Source organism: Camelus dromedarius, chromosome 27 (genome assembly GCF_036321535.1).
Source record: "Camelus dromedarius isolate mCamDro1 chromosome 27, mCamDro1.pat, whole genome shotgun sequence".
Classification (NCBI taxonomy): domain Eukaryota; kingdom Metazoa; phylum Chordata; class Mammalia; order Artiodactyla; family Camelidae; genus Camelus; species Camelus dromedarius.
Genome location: NC_087462.1, coordinates 3,326,553 through 3,348,356, shown reverse-complemented (window position 1 = coordinate 3,348,356; position 21,804 = coordinate 3,326,553). Strand labels below are relative to the sequence as shown.

Here is a 21,804-nt window from a genome sequence, read left to right as displayed (position 1 = left end):
GAGGACATGCTAAGCAGATTCTGGAAAGGCCATGGGAACGGAGGGCCATGTCCAGCTGGTCAGGGACTCAAAGCCATTCTGCAGGTGGCAGACCCGGCAGCTGAGAGGCGCCAGGGCATCGCCTGGCTGCAGAGACCGTCCACAGGCACTGAGGGCACAAAGCCCCGTGACCACTCCCCCAGGACCCCCCATGGCCCATCGGCCCACCAACCCCCCACGCCATGCCCCTGCCTGGCTCCCTCCCACCTCAGCACCTCCCAAGCAGCCTGCAAGGCCCAGCCCCGGCCTGCAGGGGCCAGAGACCCAGCTGGGAACAGGCTCCCAGAGCACACGAAAAGCTGCCAAGAAACATGACCAGCTGCCCCAACGGCGCCAGTGGGGACCCCGCACACCCAGGGCCATGTCTAGCTCCGGGCCCCGGCCCGCCCGCCCCTGCCAAGCGCCCACCCCTACCCAGCTGCCCCGGGCCTGACAGAGCTTTCATTGCGGGGGCATCAAATGCAGCTTTGATGGAAAAAGAAACCCTAACACCATCCCCCAACACACACAGCAGAAGGGCAGTCAAGGCCGAGAGACCAGGGCGAAGGGGACGCCCAGGCTATAGAACTTGCTCCAGGCCAGCAGGACCCTGTGTCCCTTATCCAAAGAGGGTGGCAGCCCTGAGGGCCTAGGGCCCTTGTCAAAACGAAGTGGGGGTGCTGAAGGCCGCGGTACTTGTCTCCCTGGACCTGTCTGTCCCCACAGTGGCAGGGAGGTGGCTGAGGGACTAGCGGCACCAGCACCCTGTCCTGCCAGACGGGAGCAGGGTGCATGCCCACGTGTGTGTCGACCGCGTGACTGTCACCGCAGCATCTCTTGGCAATGGCGGGGGAGCTGCTCCTGCCTGCCATCACCCAGAAGCCTGTGCCCACTCCAACCCAGCCCTTCCAGAGAGAATTTCCCACATCAAAGAGAAAACAGCAAATAAAACACCACTTGAGAAGACTGAAAAGGAACATGCAAACTAAGGACAGAAAGAAAATATGCCCTGAAAACATCTGCCTCACAGAAACATCCAGTCCCAATGGGTTCCTAACAATGCAAGTAAGTTAGCAGGAAAGTGCTCCTTGGGCACTCAGAGCTCACAGCGGAGATGCGGGGCTCATGGGAGGGGCAGGAGGCGGCACAGGAGAAGGAAAAGGGCAGCGGCAGAGTGGAGGTGTGGACAGCAGGGGTGCCGCGGTCACAACACACGCGAGGCTGCACCCAAAGAAGATGCCGGAGCCGGAGATGACGGAGGAGGAAGGAGGGGAGGGTGCCGGGAATTCACAGGTGCAGCTGATGGGACACTCCATCATGGTAACAAGATTCCAACACAGAACAGCAGCTGCACGCTGGCAAACACGGAAGTAGGTCAGAGACAGGAGACCTTCCAGTCACAGGAGCCGCCCCCACCAACGCATCCGGCCTGAGTTTCCCCCCACCAGCTGGGGCACCTGCGACGGGCAGGGATGGCAGGAAAGGGTCACCCGAAGACTGACACCAGCCAATCAATCAAGCCCCAAACAGAGGCTCTGAACCTGCAAGAACCCCAGACCTGGGAGTCCAGAGCCACAACTCCAGACCCCGATGGAATGTTCTGCTGGGTCTGTGCTGTCACGGGGCACAAGGGACCAAAATCAAGGGGAGGGGAGGGAAGATGCCACGGGCCCAGGCTCTCCTCATCTGCGCGGCTGAGATTAGAGGCACGGACATCACACAAGCAGCCCCGCTGGGCAGGGCAGGTTAGGGAGGAAGGCCAGCAGCCTCGGCCTCCCACTCCCGGACACAGGCGGTCACTGTGGGGGACAGAGCAAGGCCACCCGCCTCCTGCTTTCGTCCAGCCCAAGAGCTAAAGCCAGTGTTCTTTTTCTTTTTTTTGTTTTCAAATGTTTGGAGGGAAATAACAAAGGCTATTTCAGGACAAGTGAAAATTCTATGAAATGCACATTTTGGTGCCTATAAGTCAAGTTCACGGCACACAGCCACGCCTGTGGGGTGTCGGGCCGTCTACAGCCTCAGAGCTGAGTGGTGGCGACAGACCATCCAGCCCAAGAGGCTGAAAAGATTGATTATCTGGCTCTTGGCAGAAAAAGTTTACAGATGCCCAGCTTAAATAACAGAGAACTGGGTGTCTCAGATAAGTGACAGTCAGACAGGAAGCCACCAGAAGAACCCAAAACAGGTTCCGAATCTCCAGGTTATCTGCTGAGCAAAGCCTCACACACACGTTCCCGGGAATGCGAAGAAACTCGGCGCCTGTCTCCAGGACCTGCTCCGTGCACAGGAGCACCTCTGGTAAAAGCGACACAGGCGAGCTGTCTACATTCACACACGCACACATGCGTGCACTCGTCCACGTGATGTGCCATGGGAAGAGACCAAGGGCTTGGCGCCATGCTGCTCAGGCAGAGGGGCTGGGGTCTCCCTCTCTGCCCCGTCGCGCTGTTTGAATTTGCCCCACACAGCCTTTACAGTCTCAAAAAAGTTTTAACTAGGAACATAAACACAAAATGTAAGCCCTCCCTGGCATCCACTCCCCCAGGGCGTCACCCACCTTGGCCAGGCCCGCCCGGTGGGCTCCCTGGGATTCGATGTAGGCCACGTATTTGTTGAAGTCCTTAAACTCCTCCATGGTGGGGCGGAAAGTCATGATTTTACAACTCGGGTTCTGGGCCCCATGATCCTCGGACCCCATGGCTGCAGCTGAGGGACGGGCCACACCTGCGAGGGAGACAAGACAGAGTGAGCGTGTCTGCACCGCCGCCACGGGCCCGCTCCCTTCTCCCCTGGAGACACCCAGAGGCCGCGCAGCTGAGAGGGGAGAAGGGAGCCTGAAGCCCACTTCAGCGCTTGCACAGAGGACCAAATTACTTCAACCAATTACAAACAGAGGTGGCCCCGTTCTATGAGCCCACGGATGCTGGAAGCCAGACCCTCACTTCAAACAAGGGGCCTCAGAAATGAAAGTTTTCCTTTCAGGGCCTCATCCAGATTTGCCAGCATCAGCTTCAGGTCGACATCGCTACCTTGGAGCAGGGACCCAGAGGCAGCAGCGCAGGACGGCCTGGGAAGGGAAGTGAGGCCGTGTGCGAGCCCCTACTCGGGCAAGGCCTTGTGAGCAGCTGAGCAGCTCGTGGGTTGCTCCAGTCCCGGCCAGACCCCCGTGACCCACGGGCAGCCCGAGACCAGAATCTGAAACCAAGACAGCAGAAGGCCCGGCCAAAATGGCTTGTTTCCCACCAAGTCGCCCTGGGGCAAAACCATGTCCGGATGTTTCTGCACAGAACAGAAGGCATGGTGGGTCTGCCCGGCCCACCAGTCACTGCCAGCACCTGAAGGGCGGGGGGATCGGGCTCCTCCCAGCGCTAAGGCTGCAGGCTGGAGCAGCTCCTCCTGTCCCGAGGGTTACGGGGACCCAGCAGGGTGGCTGGCAGCCTACCTCAATCAGGAAGGGGCTTGGGGGACAGACCCTGGGGATGGGTCCCTGTTGGCAGATTCGATTTTCCAAAAAGACGCAGGAAGACCAGACTCCCTCCAGGATTTGGGAAAGGTCAGAACCCAAGCGCACACGGACCTGAGAACGTGGAGGACAAGTTAACCAAGTCCACCTCCCTCTATCCCAAAGTGAGCTGGGGAGTGAGGAAGGCAGGAAGCCTCCAGTCCCGGAGTGGGGAGATGCCGGTCCACAACAGCTGGCTGAGAAGTGGCCAGCTCTCCAAAGGTGCTCCCCGCGGCGGGCACTAGAGGGCAGCATAAGCCCAGGAACGGCCACTGGGGTGAGCAGTTACCCGGGACAGACCCAGGCACCCTGTTCAGGCCCTGCCCCCGGCCACCCCAAGCCCAGGGCGCGCAGGGCAGCTCCCAGGGGTACGGCAGTCAAGGCGGGATCACTGGGAACCACCGAGAAAGCACAGGCTTACCAAGAGGCTGGGTCATCACCAACCCTCTCCAGAGTAGCAGGCACCAGAGGGCTCGGGCTACGGCCAGGATGACCTGCCCTTGAGACGGACCACCAGGCCATCCACAGCCAGCCCCCTCGCCCACAGCCAGGGCCCAGGACCTGAGTCTCCGACTGTCACCCCCACTCAACCCACCAGAATCCCCAGCCCAGCCACCCTGTCCCCTCCCACCCAGACAAGGCCTCCTCTGTCCTGTGGGAGCTGGAGGCCCAGGAGTAGGGGTAAGGCCTGACGCCGATACTCCGGGGAACATCAGGATGGAACTGAGCTGGGTGTGGAGGGGCCACAAGGTGGGGGGGAGGGGGCAGGGGGCAGGGAGGGGCGGGAGGCCTCCTGCGGTGGGGGGACCTGGGACAAGACACAGCAGGAACAGGACAGAGGACCAGCCACAGTCACTGATCGCCAGCCTTCCTCGCGCTCCCACCGCCCCAGGCCAAGATTTTCCGCATCCACTGGCTCAGCCTTGCCCTGACCCTGCCTGCGACTCCCACTCGCTCCCACCCGCTCCCACCCGCTGGGTGACAGGTACCAGGACCACCCACGCCAGCAGCTCTCATCTTGGCTCAGCCGGTCCCAGTCCTGGTCCCAGTCCAGTCCCAGCCGACTGCCTCTCCTCCAGGACTGGTAGACGTGAGCCTACAGGGGACAGGGACACGGGCTTCTCCCCAAGACCAGCTTGTCCCGGGCAGAGCTGGGGCGGCCCCGGCATCCTGCCCGCATGGCTCTCTCATCAAATATCGCTGCGGAGACGCACTGTCCATGAGGGGGCGGAGGGGAGCAGGTGATGAGACAGCAGGGAGAGTTTTCTGCGCATCCAGCAGGCAAGAAACGCCGCCCTCCTCCATCCACCACCACCATCCAGCTCAGCTCGGCAGCGGACTGTGTGTGGGCTTTCTTCTCTCCTATGCATGCCCTTGCAATGAAGTTTTTAGAATGTAAATATAAAGAAGGTAATTAAAACGCTTTATAATCCTAATCTATAACCCTTGACACATTTCTTGAAGGAGGGCAAATAAAAATCATATGTGCACATACTTAAAAATAACAAAAGCAATCTGACTGAGATCCAGCCCAGGCGAATCTTCTGGTTCCCTGGCGACACGGGGGGGACAGAGGAACCCCCATGAGAGAACCGGCGGAACAGCCCAGAAAGAGAGATGCGCTCTTCACCAGACAGAGCCACACTGAAAGAGCAGAGCTCTGGCAACTCAGCCGTGAAAAACAAACAGCACAGCTAGAAAGAGGGCAAAGGACATGAAGACGTTTCTGCAAAGAAGATACACAAGCGGCCAACAAGCACATGGAGAGAGAGACGCTCAACGTGATTAGCATCCAGGAAACGCAAATCTAAGCCCCAGCGAGACACACCTCACCCCCACGGGGACGGCTAGAATGAAAAGGCAGATAATCACAGGTGTTGGTGAGGATGTGGGGAAATCAGAACCCTGACTCACAGACGGTGGGAACATAAAATGGGGCCACTGTGGAAGGCAGTCCACAGTCCCCCAAAAGTTAAATGTGGAATTTACCACCCAATCCAGCAATTCCACTCCCAGGTCTACACCCAAGAGAAGTGGAACCTTGTACACAAATGTTCACAGCGGCATGATCCACAACAGCCCAAAGGTGGAAACAACCCAAGTGTCCGTCAACACTGAGCGGATACACAAACTGTGGTCCTTCCATGCACGGGAACGTCACTCAGCCGTGAAAGGGAAGAAGCCCTGACACTCGCTCCCACGGGGACGTCATCGGAGAGTCCAGGCTGTGGGAGCACAGGCCAGAGAGATGGCGAGCCAGGAGCAGCCCACAGACAACATGACCCCACAGAACTGGACAGACTGAAGCGGCCACACGGACAAGAGGGGCAGAGGCAAGAAGGCAGGAGGCCAAGGTCAGATGGGACCATGTAGAAATGCATGGACAAGAGCCAGGAGGGAGGCAGCATGGCCGGACGGGGCTTGTGCGGGCACCAGGGAGGTGGGGCAGCCTCGAGCACAGGGACCATCCTAACGTTTATCTGAGCGACGCCCCGAGTCCGAAGGCACAAAGATGGCCCATAGCCCTGTGCCCTTGTTTCCCATGGCTGAGACAAAGCTCCACAAACCTAGCGGCTGAATCAGCACAAGTTCACCCTGGAGCTCTGGAGGCCAGAAGTGCGACCCAGCTCTCCTGTGGGCTGTGCTCCTTCTGGAGGTTCCTCTGTGGGTCTCCTGCCTTTTCCAGCTTCTAGAGGCATCACATCCCAGACTCGCGTCCCTCCCTCCATCCTCACCACCAGCAGTGCAGCATCTCCTGTCTCCCTCTGACTCTCTTCTCTGACCTCTGCTTCCATCACTGTGTCTCCTTGCCTGATCCAGACCCTCCTGCCTCCCTTTTACAAGGACCCTTGTGATGACATCAGACCATCCAGATAATCCAGAGTGATTGCCCATCTCAAGATCTTTAATTTAATCCCACCTACAGAGGCCCTCTCACCAGGTAAGGGAGCATCTTCCCAGTTTCCAAGGTTAGGGTGTGGGCACGGGGGGGGGGGTGGCGGGCGCTGTTCAGGCACCATAAATGCCACGTAAAAAACCCACCGCGCAGCCACCACGCAAAGAAGTAAGTAACAGTCACAAAGTCCCTCCAACCTGGCACTGCTGCTGTGAGTGCGTCTGCCTGCGTTCACGCAGACAAAAGCAGTTTCTACAAAATCAGAAACGGAACCAAGTGACAGGCAGTGGTCTGCAGCCCCCGTCCTCCCCGCAGCTTAGCGGTGGGCAGAGCCCTGGGGCACAGAGCCTGGAGCCATCCTCTGGTCGCAGGGCTGACTCACGGGCTCAGCCGGTAGCCCCAGCAATGCCAATGGAGCCGTTTCTGGTCGCTCACCCCTCCCCGAACGACCTTGGCCTGAATCTTCTCGGTGGTGCAGCAATCCAACAGGCTGACTCTGAGTGTGACGCTGACACCTCATCGTACTTGCACTGAGCTGTGGGGGCAGCCGGGAGGTATGAACCACAAGCTGCCTGACGGCCCCGGGGCGGAGGTCCTGCCTCCGGAGCCTCGGCCCCAGGAGACCTGAGTGTGGGAAGGACAGGCCCTGGGGATCCCTGCGGCCCAGGCTCGGCAATGTCCTCCCACGTTCCCAGACCCTTCACTGGCCCCAGAGAAAGTGTGCGATGCCTGGGGACCACGATGATCAGGGCCACACTCTCAGAAGATGCCGGTGGCTCAGGGTGCCAGCCACGGAAGCCTCAATAACCCACGTGGGGCAAAACCCCCGTGAACATGGTGGCCTGAGCTACAATCTAGGGAGACTAAAAGGAGGGTGTCCTAGCTCAGCACCCAGTCCGTCCACCTAAGTACCCCACAAGCCCCAGAGAACAAACAAGTCACCAGCCACAGGACTCCCGTGGTCCAGGCTTTGTCAAAACAGACAGAGGCAAACAAGACAGTGCATTAAGTCTCCCCACCTACAACCTGGGCCACTTTCTTCTCTGATCTTCAGTGCATGGTTTAATCTAATTAAACAAAAAGCTCTCCTGTTCCCAACCCTCCAGGAGGAAGTGCGCGCAGCCTGTGCCGTCACGGCGGCCCCCACAGCCCCACAGCAGGCACATCTTTCATTAACCTGCAGACGTCACCCGTCTGTGCCCACAGATACAGAAATGGGTGTGCTAGAGTGTGCCTCTAGAGTGGGAAGAAGCTCCCAGATCTGGAGAAACAGACCAAGCAACATGGTGAGGAGGAAGAAATCCTGACAATTAAGTAAATGAGCGAGTAAAAAAGAGCCGGGGCGCGGGGAGAAGGCAGGGGGGCCGTTCTGCTCAGAGAGGGGCCGCACGCCGCCAGCGCAGGCCCTGCCCCGAGGAGGAGGACAAGTGGAGACACTTCCTCCAACCCCAGGAGCCCTCCCAGGGCGGGCGGGGCCGGGAAAGGCGAGCATGGAGTTACCATCTGACCCAGCAATTCCATCCCTACTTTTCTGCCCAAGACAGACAAAACACACGTCCACAGAGATACTTGTACCCAAATGTTCACAGCAGCACCATTCATAAAACCCAGAAGTGGAAACCGGTCAAGGAGCCATCAACAGGTGGATGGATACAGCCGCCGTGTCCCTCCACACACAGGAGCATCACTCCGCCGGGGAAGGAGAGCAGCACTGACACCCGCTGCCACGTGGATGGACCCTGAGAGCATGGTGCTCAGTGAGAGAAGCAGACACCGAAGGACACACAGTGTGTGACTCCATGGATGTGAAATGTCCAGAACAGGCCAGTCCACAGAGACAGAGAGTGGGTTCCTGGTTGTCAGGGGCTGGGGAGGGGGGTGACTGCTTAATGTACAGTGTTCTTTTGGGGGTGATAACAACGTTCTGGAATTAATGGTGATGGCGCACAGCTCTGTGAACATACTAAAAACCACTGAATTATATTAAGTGTGACTATTATGGGATACGGATGATATCTCTCTAAAAATTAATTTTTATGAAGTCCAAGACAGCCTGTTTAGGACCTGCCAGGCCGCAGTAAACCCGCCTGGCTTGTCACACGCACTCTGATCTCCATGAACGCCCGAGGACTTTGGAGAAGGAGCCTGTGACCTCATTCACTTCTGTCTCCCACACTCCCCCCAGAGAACATTCTCACACCTTCCAGAGCCGGTGCGCAGTCTCTCCAGCTATAAAATGGGTTGACCACAGGAGACAGCAGGCACTCTTGTGAGGTTTACTAAAAAGTGAAACACACGGGGCGGGCTCCGTACGCAGGGTAGGTCTTGCTGATTGGGTACAAAGGGAACAACCAAGTTTTCAGGAATTGATGGTCTTGTAAGAAAGCATGAGCTGCAAGGGTGAAGCCACGCTTTGGGATGCACAGTCACAAGTGACCATTTCCAAACCAGTCGACAAGGGCCAGGTCCACCAGCCCCAGGTCATGATGAGCTAGCGGGGCCTGGGGCCACCCCCCTCTTCCGTGCAGGACTACACAACACATGTCGTCAGCTTTGCAGGCCACGTGGCCTCTGTTGCAACCACTGGATTCCACCAGTGAGGTGGGAGGCTGAGATGAATGGCCTTGGCTGTGGACCGACTGGTCCGAGGGCCACTGTCTGCCGGCCCCAGATCCAGATGTCTGAAGTCTACCTTTTAAGGAGCTAAACCTTCACTCCACCCCTTCTCAAGGGTAACCTGAGCTCCACTGCTCATTTCCTGGGCGCCCAAGTCATGGCAGAACAAGGAAGGCTACATTCCAGACCCTACTCAGCCCGCATTAGCCACATGCCCTTGGGAGGAGGCTTCATACAAGGGCAGCCCTAAGCACAAGCCTCTCCCCTCGGCCAGCCCTCCACAGGCCACCGGGGGCAGCCAACACCCTGGAGCTGAAAACCTGGAGCAGCTGGGCAATGGGATTCTTAGAGCATTTGGAAAATAATCCTTCAACTTTAGAGACCCTCCCTCCCTCCCGGGACCCGTCATCACTTCCTGCGAGGCGTGGGGTGGGTGGATATGTCCTTTGGTGAAACCAGAATGGACGCCTGCCCAGGGCCCGAGCCATGAGCCACAGACATGGCAGCTCATCTTGGGCGATCCAGGTGTCCCCCAAGACGCACGACGCTTCTCAGGGCTTCTAGAAGGGATGGCCAGAGTGCAGACACAGAGCTATGGACCAAGAAGGCACGTCCAGCAGAACCACCTAGAGGGGTCCAAGCTCCTCTAGGGGCATCTGGCTACTGGATACCCCAAGAACTTAGAACCAACGGGGCCACCTTCCCCACCAGCAGCCCCAGAGGCCACATCCACCTGGGGCCAGGGGCTCGTGCACGCACTTACTTCAAGGTTCCTGGTGCGTAGTGGGTAGCGAGGCTGCGGAGACAGATGTTCTGATAACTGGCTGGGCTTTCTGTTGGGCTCCAGCAATGGCAATGGTTCCTAAGATGCGCAAAATAAAAGCACGATGAACTAAATGGACTGTGTGCTTCAGCTTAACTCCGAATTATGCTCCTGGCATCTTGCCTCTGTTCAGACCCTTCAGATCTTCACCACTTTCCAGGAACGTGAGCACCTTCCCCACCGAAGTTTTCCCATGATAGTCCACTTCCAGCTCGGCTCCTAAAAATCAGGGGCTGAGGAAGCAAGAGCCTCCGTGAACAATCACGCTAGACGAAAGGAGCTTTTGGAAACCTTCAGGGACAGGCACTACCGGGAGGATTACAAGAAGTTCTGCCTCCTCCGAACCAGCAGGCAGGGAAGGTGTTCCTCCAAGGAGGACAGCCGTACAGTGACCGCCACCTAGGCCCCCAGAGGGCAGGGAGCACAGGGCAGGGCCCGGCAGGCACCGTGCAGCCGGGACCCCACCGAGGGCAGGGCCCTGACCACGGCCTTCACAGCTGGGCTCGGGAACACTTGCTGAAAGGATGCAGGACAAAACTCAAAAGCTGATGTGGCCCCAGCGCCCCTGACCACCTGGGCACCTGCCTTCCTCCCGGATTCCTAAGCTCCCGATGGCTCAGGGTCTGCCGGACCCTCCCCGCCTCTGTGCCTTCGCGCGTGCCGTCTGAGGCTGGCCTGGTCATGGGGGGCCGACCTTCTGGGCAGGGCAGCTTGGCCCTGGGGGTGTGGAACCCGGTCCCACACACTTTCTCTCTCCAACTCACCAGGAGCTCAGAATAGCACAGTTTTCACAAATACCCTTTCAACAGGCATGATGTGCTGACACGTTCTATCTTATTTTAACCTTTTTTTTTTTTTCACTGCTGGGGACGACCCATTAGGTTGATTTCACTGTCTTCCAATGGGTCACAATCCATGGGCTGAAAGGCCACACCGAGCTGTGGGATTTCTGGACCGCAGGCACTGGCCTTGCCCTCTGGACTGGCTAAGCCGCCCAAGGCAATGTGGACCCCAAGGGCGCCTCAGCCCCACCCAGCCCCGCCAGCACTGGACAGCAACGAGAGCTGAAGCCCGGGACGTGACTACCAGCATGGCTCCCGGAGCTGCGGCGGGTGGCATGACGGCCCCTGTCCCAATCCCCGGACGCTGTGACTTTGCGCTCTTCTGTGCAAGAGAGACTGCAGGTGGGACTAAGCTGAGGCGCTTGAGACGGAAGATGATCCTGGGTTATCAGGGGCCCAGTGTCATCACAAGGGTTCTCTTAAGAGGGAGGCGGGACGGTCAGAGGAGAGCGGATGACAGAGGCCGAGGTCAGAGCGAAGCTCTCTGAAGAGGGAGGAAGGGCCACCAGCCAGGGATGCGGTGCCTCTAGAAGCGGGAAAAGGCAGGAACATTCTCCCTGGAGACTTCAGAGGGACCAGCCCTGCCCACACCCTGACTCCAGCCCAGTGAGACCCGGGGAGGACTCCTGGCCTCCAGAGCAGTGAGAAGATAAATGCGCACTGTTTGAAGTCATTACATCTGGGGTCATTTGTCACAGCAGCAAAGGGAGACTGACACGGCAGCTTCAATGTGTGCCTCCCTGATGGGAGAAGACAGGTCTTCTAGCCCCACCACCCGCGGGCCTCTCTGCAGAGAATTGCCAGTCCGTCTTTCGCTCACGTGTCTCCCTTGTCACTGGTAATGGCCCCTCTGCACGCTGTCTCCCCAGATGGATGATGGACTACCTCGTGGCACATGGTCTGTAAGGCAGAGACCACCCAAGCCTCTGGTCCTCAGCCGGACAGACCCCAGTCTGCTGCTGCCCATGACTGCAGGGCCACCAAGACTGTGGGTCCTCCCGCCCTCCTGCTCTGTGGGTGACAGCACCGACCCCCAAGATAGGAGGTGGGAAGCTCAGGCTGAGGTCAAGGCCCAGTTCACAGGTTACAGCCCAAGGCAAGGCCTATGGCCACATGGGGCTAGGCTCGCCTGCCGCCCATGCTCCCACAAGGGCTGAGGACTCGCCATGGCCACCTGTCACCACCTTGGAGGCTCTCAGAGATTGGGGGCCTGGCCTCCTTCCCGGCCACAGTACACTCGGCCCAGGGCAGCCAGGGCTGAGGGATCAGAGGGCCCTAAAGTGTGGGTTGGGCATGGTGACTTCCTCCCAAAGGGGACAGCGTGGGAAGGGGGGAGGCGGGACTTTATGGTAGAGACACCTGACCAACACGACCTCAGCCAGGGGACCAAGGTCAACGTCAGCAGTGACGTGGCATGTTAGCAGCAGGCACCCCAATACGATGGATGAGATGGCCCTTCACATGTGGTCCTCCTCCCAGCGCCCAGTCGAGCCATGAGAAAAGCACCAGACAAATTCCCACCGAGGGAAATGCTACGGAAGCCCTGACCTCAGTCCTGCTCAGAGCCGTCAAGAGCATCAGGAACAAGGAACGTCTGAGAACCTGTCACAGCCCAGAGGGGCCTGAGGAGATGTGACGCCTGGATGTCACACGGGTCCTGGATGGGGTCCTGGGACAGAAGAGGACACCGGGGAAAAACAAGGCAAACTGAATGAAGCAGGACTCCAGCTAACAAGAACGTTTCCACATTGGCTCATTAACTGCAACAAATGTTCCAGCCTCATGTGAACTGTAGCAACGAGAGACTGGGTGTCATGTGGAGGGTCCAGGGAACTCTCCCTCCTAGCCTCAATTTCTCTACAAACCTAAAACTGTTTAAAAAGGAAGTCTACACACTGCTATATATAAATAGATAAACAACAAAGACCGACTGCACAGCACAGGGACCTACAGTCAACATCTTGTAACAACCGGAAATGGGAAAATATCTGAAAAAGAACAGACGTATACATACATGTATAACTGAGACACTGTAAATCCACTACACTTCCATTTTAAAAATTACAAAGACAGATACAGTCTAAGTAATTTTAAAAAGGAAAACAAAACAGAAAGGCCCAGGCAGGCTGGGGCTGGTGCCTCCCGCTGCAGGGCTGGCAGGGCCCAGGGCTGGCCTGGCTGTGGGTCCTGGGAAAGCGGGGCACTGAGAACAGAACTTGAGAGGGGAAACCAGATGCAGCAGCAGGTGAAAGGCGACCCAGGGCCTCAGACACAGCCACCCCCACAGGCACAGTCCAAACGTGTCTCCTTTAAAAAGGCGCCATCTGACCATCCGATGGTGTCATTACCCCAGCTCCTCCACCTCCTCCTCCTCCTCCTCCTCCCGTCTGCAAAGGGCAGGCAGGTGGGACCAGGAAGAAACAGTAGGAACAGGGGATGAGCCAGCTGTCCCTACACACTGAGGCACCAGGAACTGCCACCGGCTGCTGGCATCTCTGGGGACCCCGTGGTGTGGCTTCCCCACCCCAGGCTGGCCCTCAGGATGGGTCCACCCACACCACCCACACCGCCCATGGTGGCCCTGGAGCTGGGCCTGGGGTCGGCCCAAAAAGAAGGGGAGCCCTCAAGGCACATGCCTGACCTGACCCAGGAGGGCTCAGCCTGGTCCTCCCTCAGCCACAAGCCCCAGGAGGCTCTAAAAATTGGCCCGGTGCTTCCTGCCACCCAGCCCAGCCTGCAGGGGCTCTGTGTGCCCCCTCGTGGAGCAGGGAGGCCACCCAGAGCCTCCATCATCCCATCAGCATGAATGCATGGGTTTTTGAAAAATACAGACAGAAAGGTACATGAATAAATACAGATGTTCCATGTGCACAGACTGGCATTTCCGGTTCCAGGTGGGGTCGACCAACAGGCCAGGGAAGCTAGGCATCCCTTCCCTGAACACATCGGCTTGCAGATCTTGGCTTTTAAACATCTTTCTCCAACCCCAGGAACCAGGGCTCCCTGGAGAAGCAGTCAGCTGCAGGGCCAGGGCAGGGAGCACACAGGTGAGCAGGAGCCCCTCGCGGGAGCTGGGAAGAAGGAACCGCTCAGAGAAGACCGGGACACCCAGGAGGGACAGGAGCCCAGGGAAGGGGCGCCTGACAAACAAAGCGGGGACAATTCGGGCAACAAGACCAACAGTGACAGTCCCGGATTACTGAACACAGTAAACCCATAGAATACAGTAAACATGCACCCACTGGCCGACCGGTCTTTACTGGCGTGAAATTCAAAAGGTACTATAAACGGGGGAGAAGGGATCACTCTCTTCTATGAAGGAATTCTAATTCACAAACACAGGAGGAGTGAAGGCAACATTAATGCACCGTGGGGGTGGGTCTAGCTCCAAGACAGCGCATGCACGCATGAGATCCTGGGTTCAACCCCCAGTACCATTAATCAGTTAATTAATTAAATGAAAAACATGAATGCACCGTAAGAACGCCACAGTAATCAACCGCTGCTGCAGGAAAGCTGCAGGGCGGACGCTGAAACCCACGGGAGACGCTGGAGGAGGCACTGGGTGCACTGTCTCAAGGTCCCGGGCGGGGGGGAGCTGTAACCTTCCAGCGGAGACTCCCGGCCGGCACCACCTTAACCCCAGGGTGAAGGCTGACCCCACAGGTGAAGAGACCGCTTGGCAGCTGCCTGCACAGAGGACACATCTCCCAAGTACATCACCTTCGTGTAACCATGAGACACAAAGCCCAGGTGAAGGACGCTACAAAACTACAAAGTCCCTGACCAGCGACCAGCGTTCCCCAGAGTGTCAAGGTCATGACAGGCGAGAAAGACTGAGAAATGGCCTCATTACCGAACCCCCTCCCCGAGAAGTCTATGGAGCCTGACGCCTAGCCTCACTGTGGGGCCTGGGATGGGGTCCTGAGGCAGGAAAGGGACGCGAGGGGGACAACCGGCGGAACCCTCTACTAAGAACCTGCAATTATTATTGCTCCACCTTCCTCGCCGACTCTGGCTCCAGCTTCTGCAGCTATAGTAGGTGCTGACACCAGGGGATGGTGGCCGAAAGGTACACGGGGACTCTGTCCTGCCTTTATAAGATTTCAATGCCTCTAAAATTATTTCAAAATAAAATATTAAAAGTGAAAAACTAAAACTAAAACAAAACAAAAAAAAACCCTCTAGCTCCGTCCTCTGAAGCTCACTGCACAGCGGGTTTTGGCTGGAAGAGGGGAGTCTGGCTGTCAAAAGAGCCAAACGGACAAGAAAAGAAAAAGCAAGTTGATGCCACCCTGCACTCCACTTTCGGGCCGATTAAAGACCCGATCAGCTGAATGCAAGTTTCAGAGGCTTCAATTCAAGTCTGAAAGAACTGAAAAGCTGACATTTTCATCAGGCTTTCCATACTGGAAAAAGAGTCTCTCATTTACAAATATCTCACCAAATCCTCCATATCCTCATGGACACCAAAATCTAACTACAAAAGTGGCGATGGCTCAGCTAAGAGGGTGGCGGGTGCCCCGGGGTTGTCTGGTCTTGTCAGCTAAGAAGGCTCTGATCTTGTTACACAGATACATAAGAACCGCATCATTTTTCCTTAACCTCCAGACCAGAGACTGGATATAAAATAACTCAGGGTGACAGAGCTATAGTAATCAAGACAGTGTGGTCCTGGCCGAAGGATGGACAGAGTTCAACGGAAGAGAGTGGACAGTCCAGAAGTTAATCTGCACGTTTAAAGTTGGCTGATTTTCGGCCCCAGGACCTCTCTAATCATTCACTTGACCGGATGAAACTGCATCACGGCCCAGCTCCAAGCCAGCGAGCCGGGCTTCTTACCCACTGAGAGTTTGAGAATAGGCTGAGATCATTTCAGCTCTGAAAAGGCGGCTAATTTTCAATGAGGTTGCCAAGTCTTTTCAACAAACTGCAGGGACAACTGGATGTCCATGTGCAAAAAGAATGAAGCTGGACCCCTGCCTCACGCCACAGACTGAAATGAATTCAAAATGGATCACAGGTCTAAATGTTAGAGCTAATACTCTAAAACTCTGAGAAGAAAACACATGAATCCATCTTTGTGACCTGGGATTAGGCAACGGTTTCTAGATACACCACTGTAAGCACAAAGAACATGATCAAGAAAGTGAAGACTACCCACAGGATCGGGGGGGGGGGGTTACAAACCTCAGACCCCCTAAGGGGTTTGTACCAGAATATACAAAGGCCTTTCACAATTTAACAACAGAAAGACGAATAACCTCATTCACACGCAGCTGAAGGGTCTGGGGGACATTTCCCGGAAGGAGATAGCCAAGCGGCCAGCAAGCTCCCAAGAAGGTGCTCGACGTCCCAGCGGCGGGGCAAGGGGCAGAAGAGGACAAGCCCCAGAGCGGCCTCGGAGCCCACTCCAGAGGTGGCAGAGCCTCACCAACGGCCCCGGTGACTCCGCCGCGCCGGGTACGCCCTTCTCTGCCCTCTGGAGGCCCCGGGAGGCCTGGTCCCAGCCCAGCCACGTGACCTGGGGCAAGTCCCTCATCTCTGGGTCTCAGGTCCCCTATCTGTCAAGTGGGGATCGCGTATTAACGCCCTGCTCATGGGGATGGGAGGTTAAACCAGGCAACAGACGGAAGCGAGCGAAGGGGGCCCTGGCACACGGTAAAAGCTCACAAACGGCAGCCGTCAGGGCTCCTCGTTTAAGAGCCTCACCAGGCAAGGAAGGCGGATCCGATGATGCAGAGGCCATGCAGGACCTCTCCCAAGGGCAACCTTAAAACAACACTCGCCCCCTTCCAGCCAGCCTCTCCTAGCCCTTTATGCCCAGACACAGCCCACCCATCCACCCCGACTTCTCTATAGGACCAGCCGCTGCAGGGTCGGGAGTAGGAAAGGCAGGCGGCAGGGGTGGAGGCTAAACAGACTTCTGAGGGAGAGCAGGGACAGGAAGGTTCCAGCTGGATCTCATGAACCTGAGCCACCCCAAAGCCACATGCCAAGTCCTGCAGGGCACATGGCACACACTTGCCACACTGGAAAGGAAGGTGCGCGCGCGTGTCTTTCCAGAGGGTGACCTCTTACAGGGGCTGGGGGACCACAGATTGGGGTGGGGAGACAAAGGCAGCATCTCAAGCACGGGGTAAGGGTGGAATTTCATCAGTGGGGCTGGGACAGGTGTGCTGCCATTTGGGCAAAGGTAAAGTCAGGTCCATACCTCCCACCACTCCCAAGAACGAGCTACAAATGAACAAGGGGTCTACACGTGAGGACGCAACCACTGGGGCACTGGCAGCAAACATGTGGGAAACCTCGTGTAGGAAACGGCTTTCCAACCATGGCTCAAAATCCAGAGGCAATAGAAGAAAAGATTCATAAATTTGACTTTATCAATTTTAAAAAATACCATTAAAAAAGTCAAAATGCAACCAGGAAACCAAGAGGAAATATTTGTAATACATGCTACAAAGGGCTCATTTCCCTAATACACATTAAAGTTTGAAAAACTAGAGGGAAAGGTCAAAAATTCAACTGAAAAGAGGGTAAAAAGCATGAACAATTCACAGAAAATCTACAAAGCTGGCCCTTCACCTATGAAATGATGCTCAGCCACGCTCAAAATTTCAGAAACATTCATTAAAACTACACTGAGGGGGAGGAGGGTGTAGCTCAATGGTAGAGTGGGTGCTTAGCATGCACGAGGTCCTGGGTTCAATCCCCAGTACTTCCACTAAAAATAATAACTAAATAAACCTAATTACCTCCCCCACAAAAAAATAAATAAATAAATAAAGCCGGGGAAAAAAAATAAACACTACACTGAGATCCCAGTTCTCACGCTCCCTCCAGGAAATGGTTTACTAGAACAGCGCCCCCTGCTGGTGAGAATGGGAGCCCAGGCCCTCTTGCTTCTGCTGGAAGCAAACCGATTCCACCTCCTGGACCGACGTGGCAAAAACTAACAGAACGCATTTTGCACTTATCTTCTGACCCAGCGATCCCACCTCTGGAAATCGACCTTGAAGATAGTCTTCCAAGAATATGAAGGCACCTCTCCACCAGGATACTCATGGCAGCACCGTACGTACCTGCAGGATGCTGGGAACAACCGCAATGCCCACTCGGAGAAGAGGGTGAGTTAAGTGTGCTGCGCCTCCCAGTGGACACCACCCAGCTGTGCAGGAGGGCGGATGAAGCAGTTTCCAGGACCCGCTGCGCAGGGACAAGAGCCAAGTGCAAGAGTGATCCCGGCTGCGCCACCTTTCGTGTGAGGTGCGGACATAAGAAAATTCTCATGTCTGCTCTTCTGAGACACAGAGCAACGAGATGGCTCCCTGCAGGACGCGGTGGGAATGGGAAGGGGGGCTGATCACACTCCTCTCCAGACACCTTTCTGCAGTTCTGACCCTGGAACGGGGCTCATGTCCCACGCACTGAATGAATGCGGGGATGAGTGAAACCCACAAGAGTTGGGAGGGGAATCTTACGATGAAATACAAACGGAAACAAAGCAAACCATATTTCAAGTCAATAATATAACCACAATAAAGAGGAAAAGGAAGAATTAATCCATGTCACTTTTTTTAACTTTAATTTTTTTAACTTTTTTTTTTTTTGAGGGGGGAAAGTTTGTTTGTTTGTTTAAACAGAGGTACTGGGGATTGAACCCAGGACCTTGTGCATGCTAAGCACACACTCTACCACTGACTATTCCCCACAACCCATGTCACTTTTAAACACAGCTTTGGAACTATACACCTTTGAGATAAAACACAACAATACTGACCTACTCCAGAGGCTTCCTTTACTGTGGGTGATGCAGGGTTCTCCCTGGCAGAGAGGAGGTACAGAAAAGAAAAGGTGAGGCCAGCAAGGAACCCAGTTGAGGGGCTGGAAGTGGAGGTGTCGGTGTGAGCTCATGGGCACTCGTGGGCAGCAGAAATGGACACAGATGTCTGTGTGTCTGTCTGACTTATGCAGACACAGACATACTAATGTATGCACATGTGTATTCGTTTACACACCTACTTCCCAGACAAGAGGGGCTGGGAGCAAAGGCGCCCCCTGGGCAGTGAGCACACTGAACTCCCAGTTCTTGGTTTCTAAATGACACTGTCCACAAGCAGAACCAGGGCTCCTTGGAGAAGTGGTCAACCCCAGAGCTGGGGCGGGAGGTGCGGGACAGGCCTGGAACACCTCACTGTGCCCAAAAGTAGGGAAGTGCCAAAGGGACACAAGGAGCCGGCGTGATGGAGCTGTACCTCTGGATAAGTCTGGGACCATCGAAGCAGTGGATTACAACCTGCTGAATCAGGTCAGGATCCAGGCAGCCTCCCTGAAGTAAACAAACAAACAGGGAAGGAGAGACAGCTATTCCTCATGGTAAAGAGCCAACCAATAAATGTAGCAGGAATGACGGAATTAGACAATCACCACTTGGCAAGAATCAGCAATGGCCATTCAAACAAACACTGAATGTTGGAGGAGCAACAGGGTGTTTACAGGGTCTCTGAGCCCCTCCCATAAGACGCTTACCAACTGCAATGGTAAAACTGTAACTCCGTGGTGGAGAAACCTGGCAGACACCCGCTTAACCAAGCAGGCGAGGCTGACGTCACCGGGAGTGGGCTCCAGGTAGGATGCACCCAGAAAGACATGAGATGGCTTCGGGGATGTTCCTGCCGGACGTGTGAGGACCATCGGACAAAGCCACACTGGGCAACGCCCCACAGAATAACGGGCCTGTCCTCTTCCACCATCCAGGTCATGAGATCGAAGGGGTTCTGACTTGGGAACTGATCCAGATTAAAAGAAACTAAAGCAACATGATGACTGAACGCAACGGGTGAGCCTGGATTCCCCTCTGAGAATTTTAAGAAATAACTTCCTGATTTTGATAATTTGGTAAGAGAATCCCAAGTTCGGGAAGAATGAACACTGAAGCGTCCAGAGGTCAAGGGGCACCTGTCAGGACCCTGCCGGGAGAAAGCGCGCTGTGCAGGCAGAGGACGAGCACAGGGAGGGGGTCAAAGCAGGCACGGCGAGAGGCTGATTCCTCGGGAACTGGCTGAAAGGTGGTTGGGAATCCTTCCTGCCATTCCTGCTACTCTTTCGTACATCTCAAAGTACGTCTCCAAGAAGTTTTATTGAAAAAGAAATAGAAAGGAAGCTTTCAGACTGGAAAGATAAAAATAAAAGGAAGCACTTGGGCCAAAGGCCAGGGAGCCCAGGAGGCTGCCAGCACCTGCTTTCGGAGCGTCGTGGACAAGACCAGGGCCTGCCAGCCCACCTACATCTTTACAAGGCTTGGCGGGGTCAGGGAAGCAGCCTGGGCGAAGGCCACCTGTCCCTCTGGCCCCCAGCCCAGATCAAGGGGCTGGAGCCACATGGAGAGGGGGGCGGGTGCCAGCCCCTTGGAGGGGCGCCCAGCAAGCTCACTGCCTACCCCCGCCCAGCCAGGAGGCCACCCCAGCAGACACGCAAGACACCAGTGCAGACTTCACTCAATCGCACAGCCCCTAGATGTGCCATAACAAACCGTTTAAAACCATAATCATTAACACAATCAGCTTCCTACTTCTCTGCAAATGTGCCTCGTAATTTTGTGGGATGCCTGCGCAGGCAGGGCCAGGCGACACAGAGGTACACTCGTTCTGGGCCCGCAGGGGACCCTACCCCTCACCCACAGTCTTGGGGTCTCTGGACAGGTTCCCTGACCTCCCCAAAGAGCATCCTCCTCCCAGAGCTTACCTGGGGCTTCCCTGAGAACTAGAGTGAGGATCAGGGATAAGTAATGTGGATAAACAGGCCAATGATGGGGGCATAGGTAACCCACATGTGGGCCCAGCCCTAAGCACCTGGCATGTCTGATCAGCACCCCAAACCCTAGGAAGCAGGTTCTGCAATCACAGCCCATTTCACAGATGAGAAAACTGAGGCACAGGGCAGCGATCACACAGCTAGCAACGGGGGGGGGGGGAGCCCAACTGGAGAGCTGGGTTCTAACCACTAGCCTTACCAGCCCATGCAGACTAGCCAGGAGCCAGATGGAAAACACACACCTCTGTCTCAGCCCAGTGGGTCCAGACTGCAGATCCTCCTAAAACCCATAAAAGCGCAATGAGGGGAAAAAAGTGGGCCAATGTTTTGGTAATCTTCAGGAAGGGAAGACCTCTCTGGGCAGGTCACAAGACCAGGTACTTCAAAGGAAATGACAAATTTGTCAATAAACTTTAAAATATTCTATGTAACAACACATCAAAAATAAAAATAAAGAGAAACAGAAAAAAATGTATAACACAAAAGATGCTAAGAGCCCTAATATAGAAAGGGTTATTATAAAACACTGGTTTTCAACCAGAGGCAAGTCTGTCCCCCAGGGGACACTTGGCAGTGTCTGGGGACATCTGTGATTGTCACAACTGGGGGAGGGAGGGGACTCCAAGCATCGAGGGGGTGGGGGCCAGGGATACTGCTCCAACCTATACAGTGCGCAGGCCCCCTACCCCAGAAGGATCCAGTTCAGAGGTGTCAGTGGTGCTGGGGTGGAGAAATCCTGTTATAAGTCAAGAAAAAAATAAATGCCCCAATTTAACAAGTGAGTGATGGCTATGAACTGGCAGTTCAAAAAAGCAGCGACTAGGAGGTGACAGATCAGAAGGAGGGACAAAAGCTGGGGCTGTCACCAGTATAATGCAACCCTCCAGCCATCCTAGGAGCGTCCATTCAGACCACCTGTCTGGGGACAACTGAGCAACCACGCTCATGAAGTCCACCTCAAGGCGACAGCAGCCGGGATGTTTGCTGCAGCATTGTTTAAAGAGGAAAAATTCAAATCCCCTCAGTGCTGGTTAAGAGGAGCTCAGGCAAGAACATCACACCCACCCAAACCAAACGAAAGAGCGCGCAGTCGACAAACTAGAAAGATGTCTCCCTGACACATGACAATGACCTGACAGCAGCCGCCATGATGCAAGAAGGGCTTTCTCTGGGTGGCAGGATCTAGGGACGTCTGTCTTTACTGACAACACTTATGTATCACTTTTAGAAAAACAGAGGACTCAGAGCCGCCCCTGGAGCTGCGCCTGGGACCCTGCGGTCCCATCTCTCC

General features: G+C 55.7%; 1 protein-coding gene across 4 annotated transcripts in view; it reads right to left on the bottom strand.

Moving 5' to 3' along the window:
- The window catches only part of KDM4B (lysine demethylase 4B), a 125,781-nt gene that overhangs the window by 87,389 nt on the left and 16,588 nt on the right, over positions 1-21,804 (bottom strand). For 3 of the 4 annotated variants that reach the window (XR_010378065.1, XM_064479778.1, XM_064479780.1), the window contains exons 2-3: positions 9,796-9,894; positions 2,576-2,742 (exon numbers count right to left, since the gene is read on the bottom strand). Coding sequence is in view for 3 of the 4 variants with exons in the window: in XM_064479778.1 (XP_064335848.1) it covers positions 2,576-2,716 (141 nt within the window). In the remaining variant the exon portion in view is untranslated. The remainder of the gene's footprint in view (positions 1-2,575; positions 2,743-9,795; positions 9,895-21,804) is intronic. The other variant, XM_064479779.1, reaches the window with a different exon arrangement.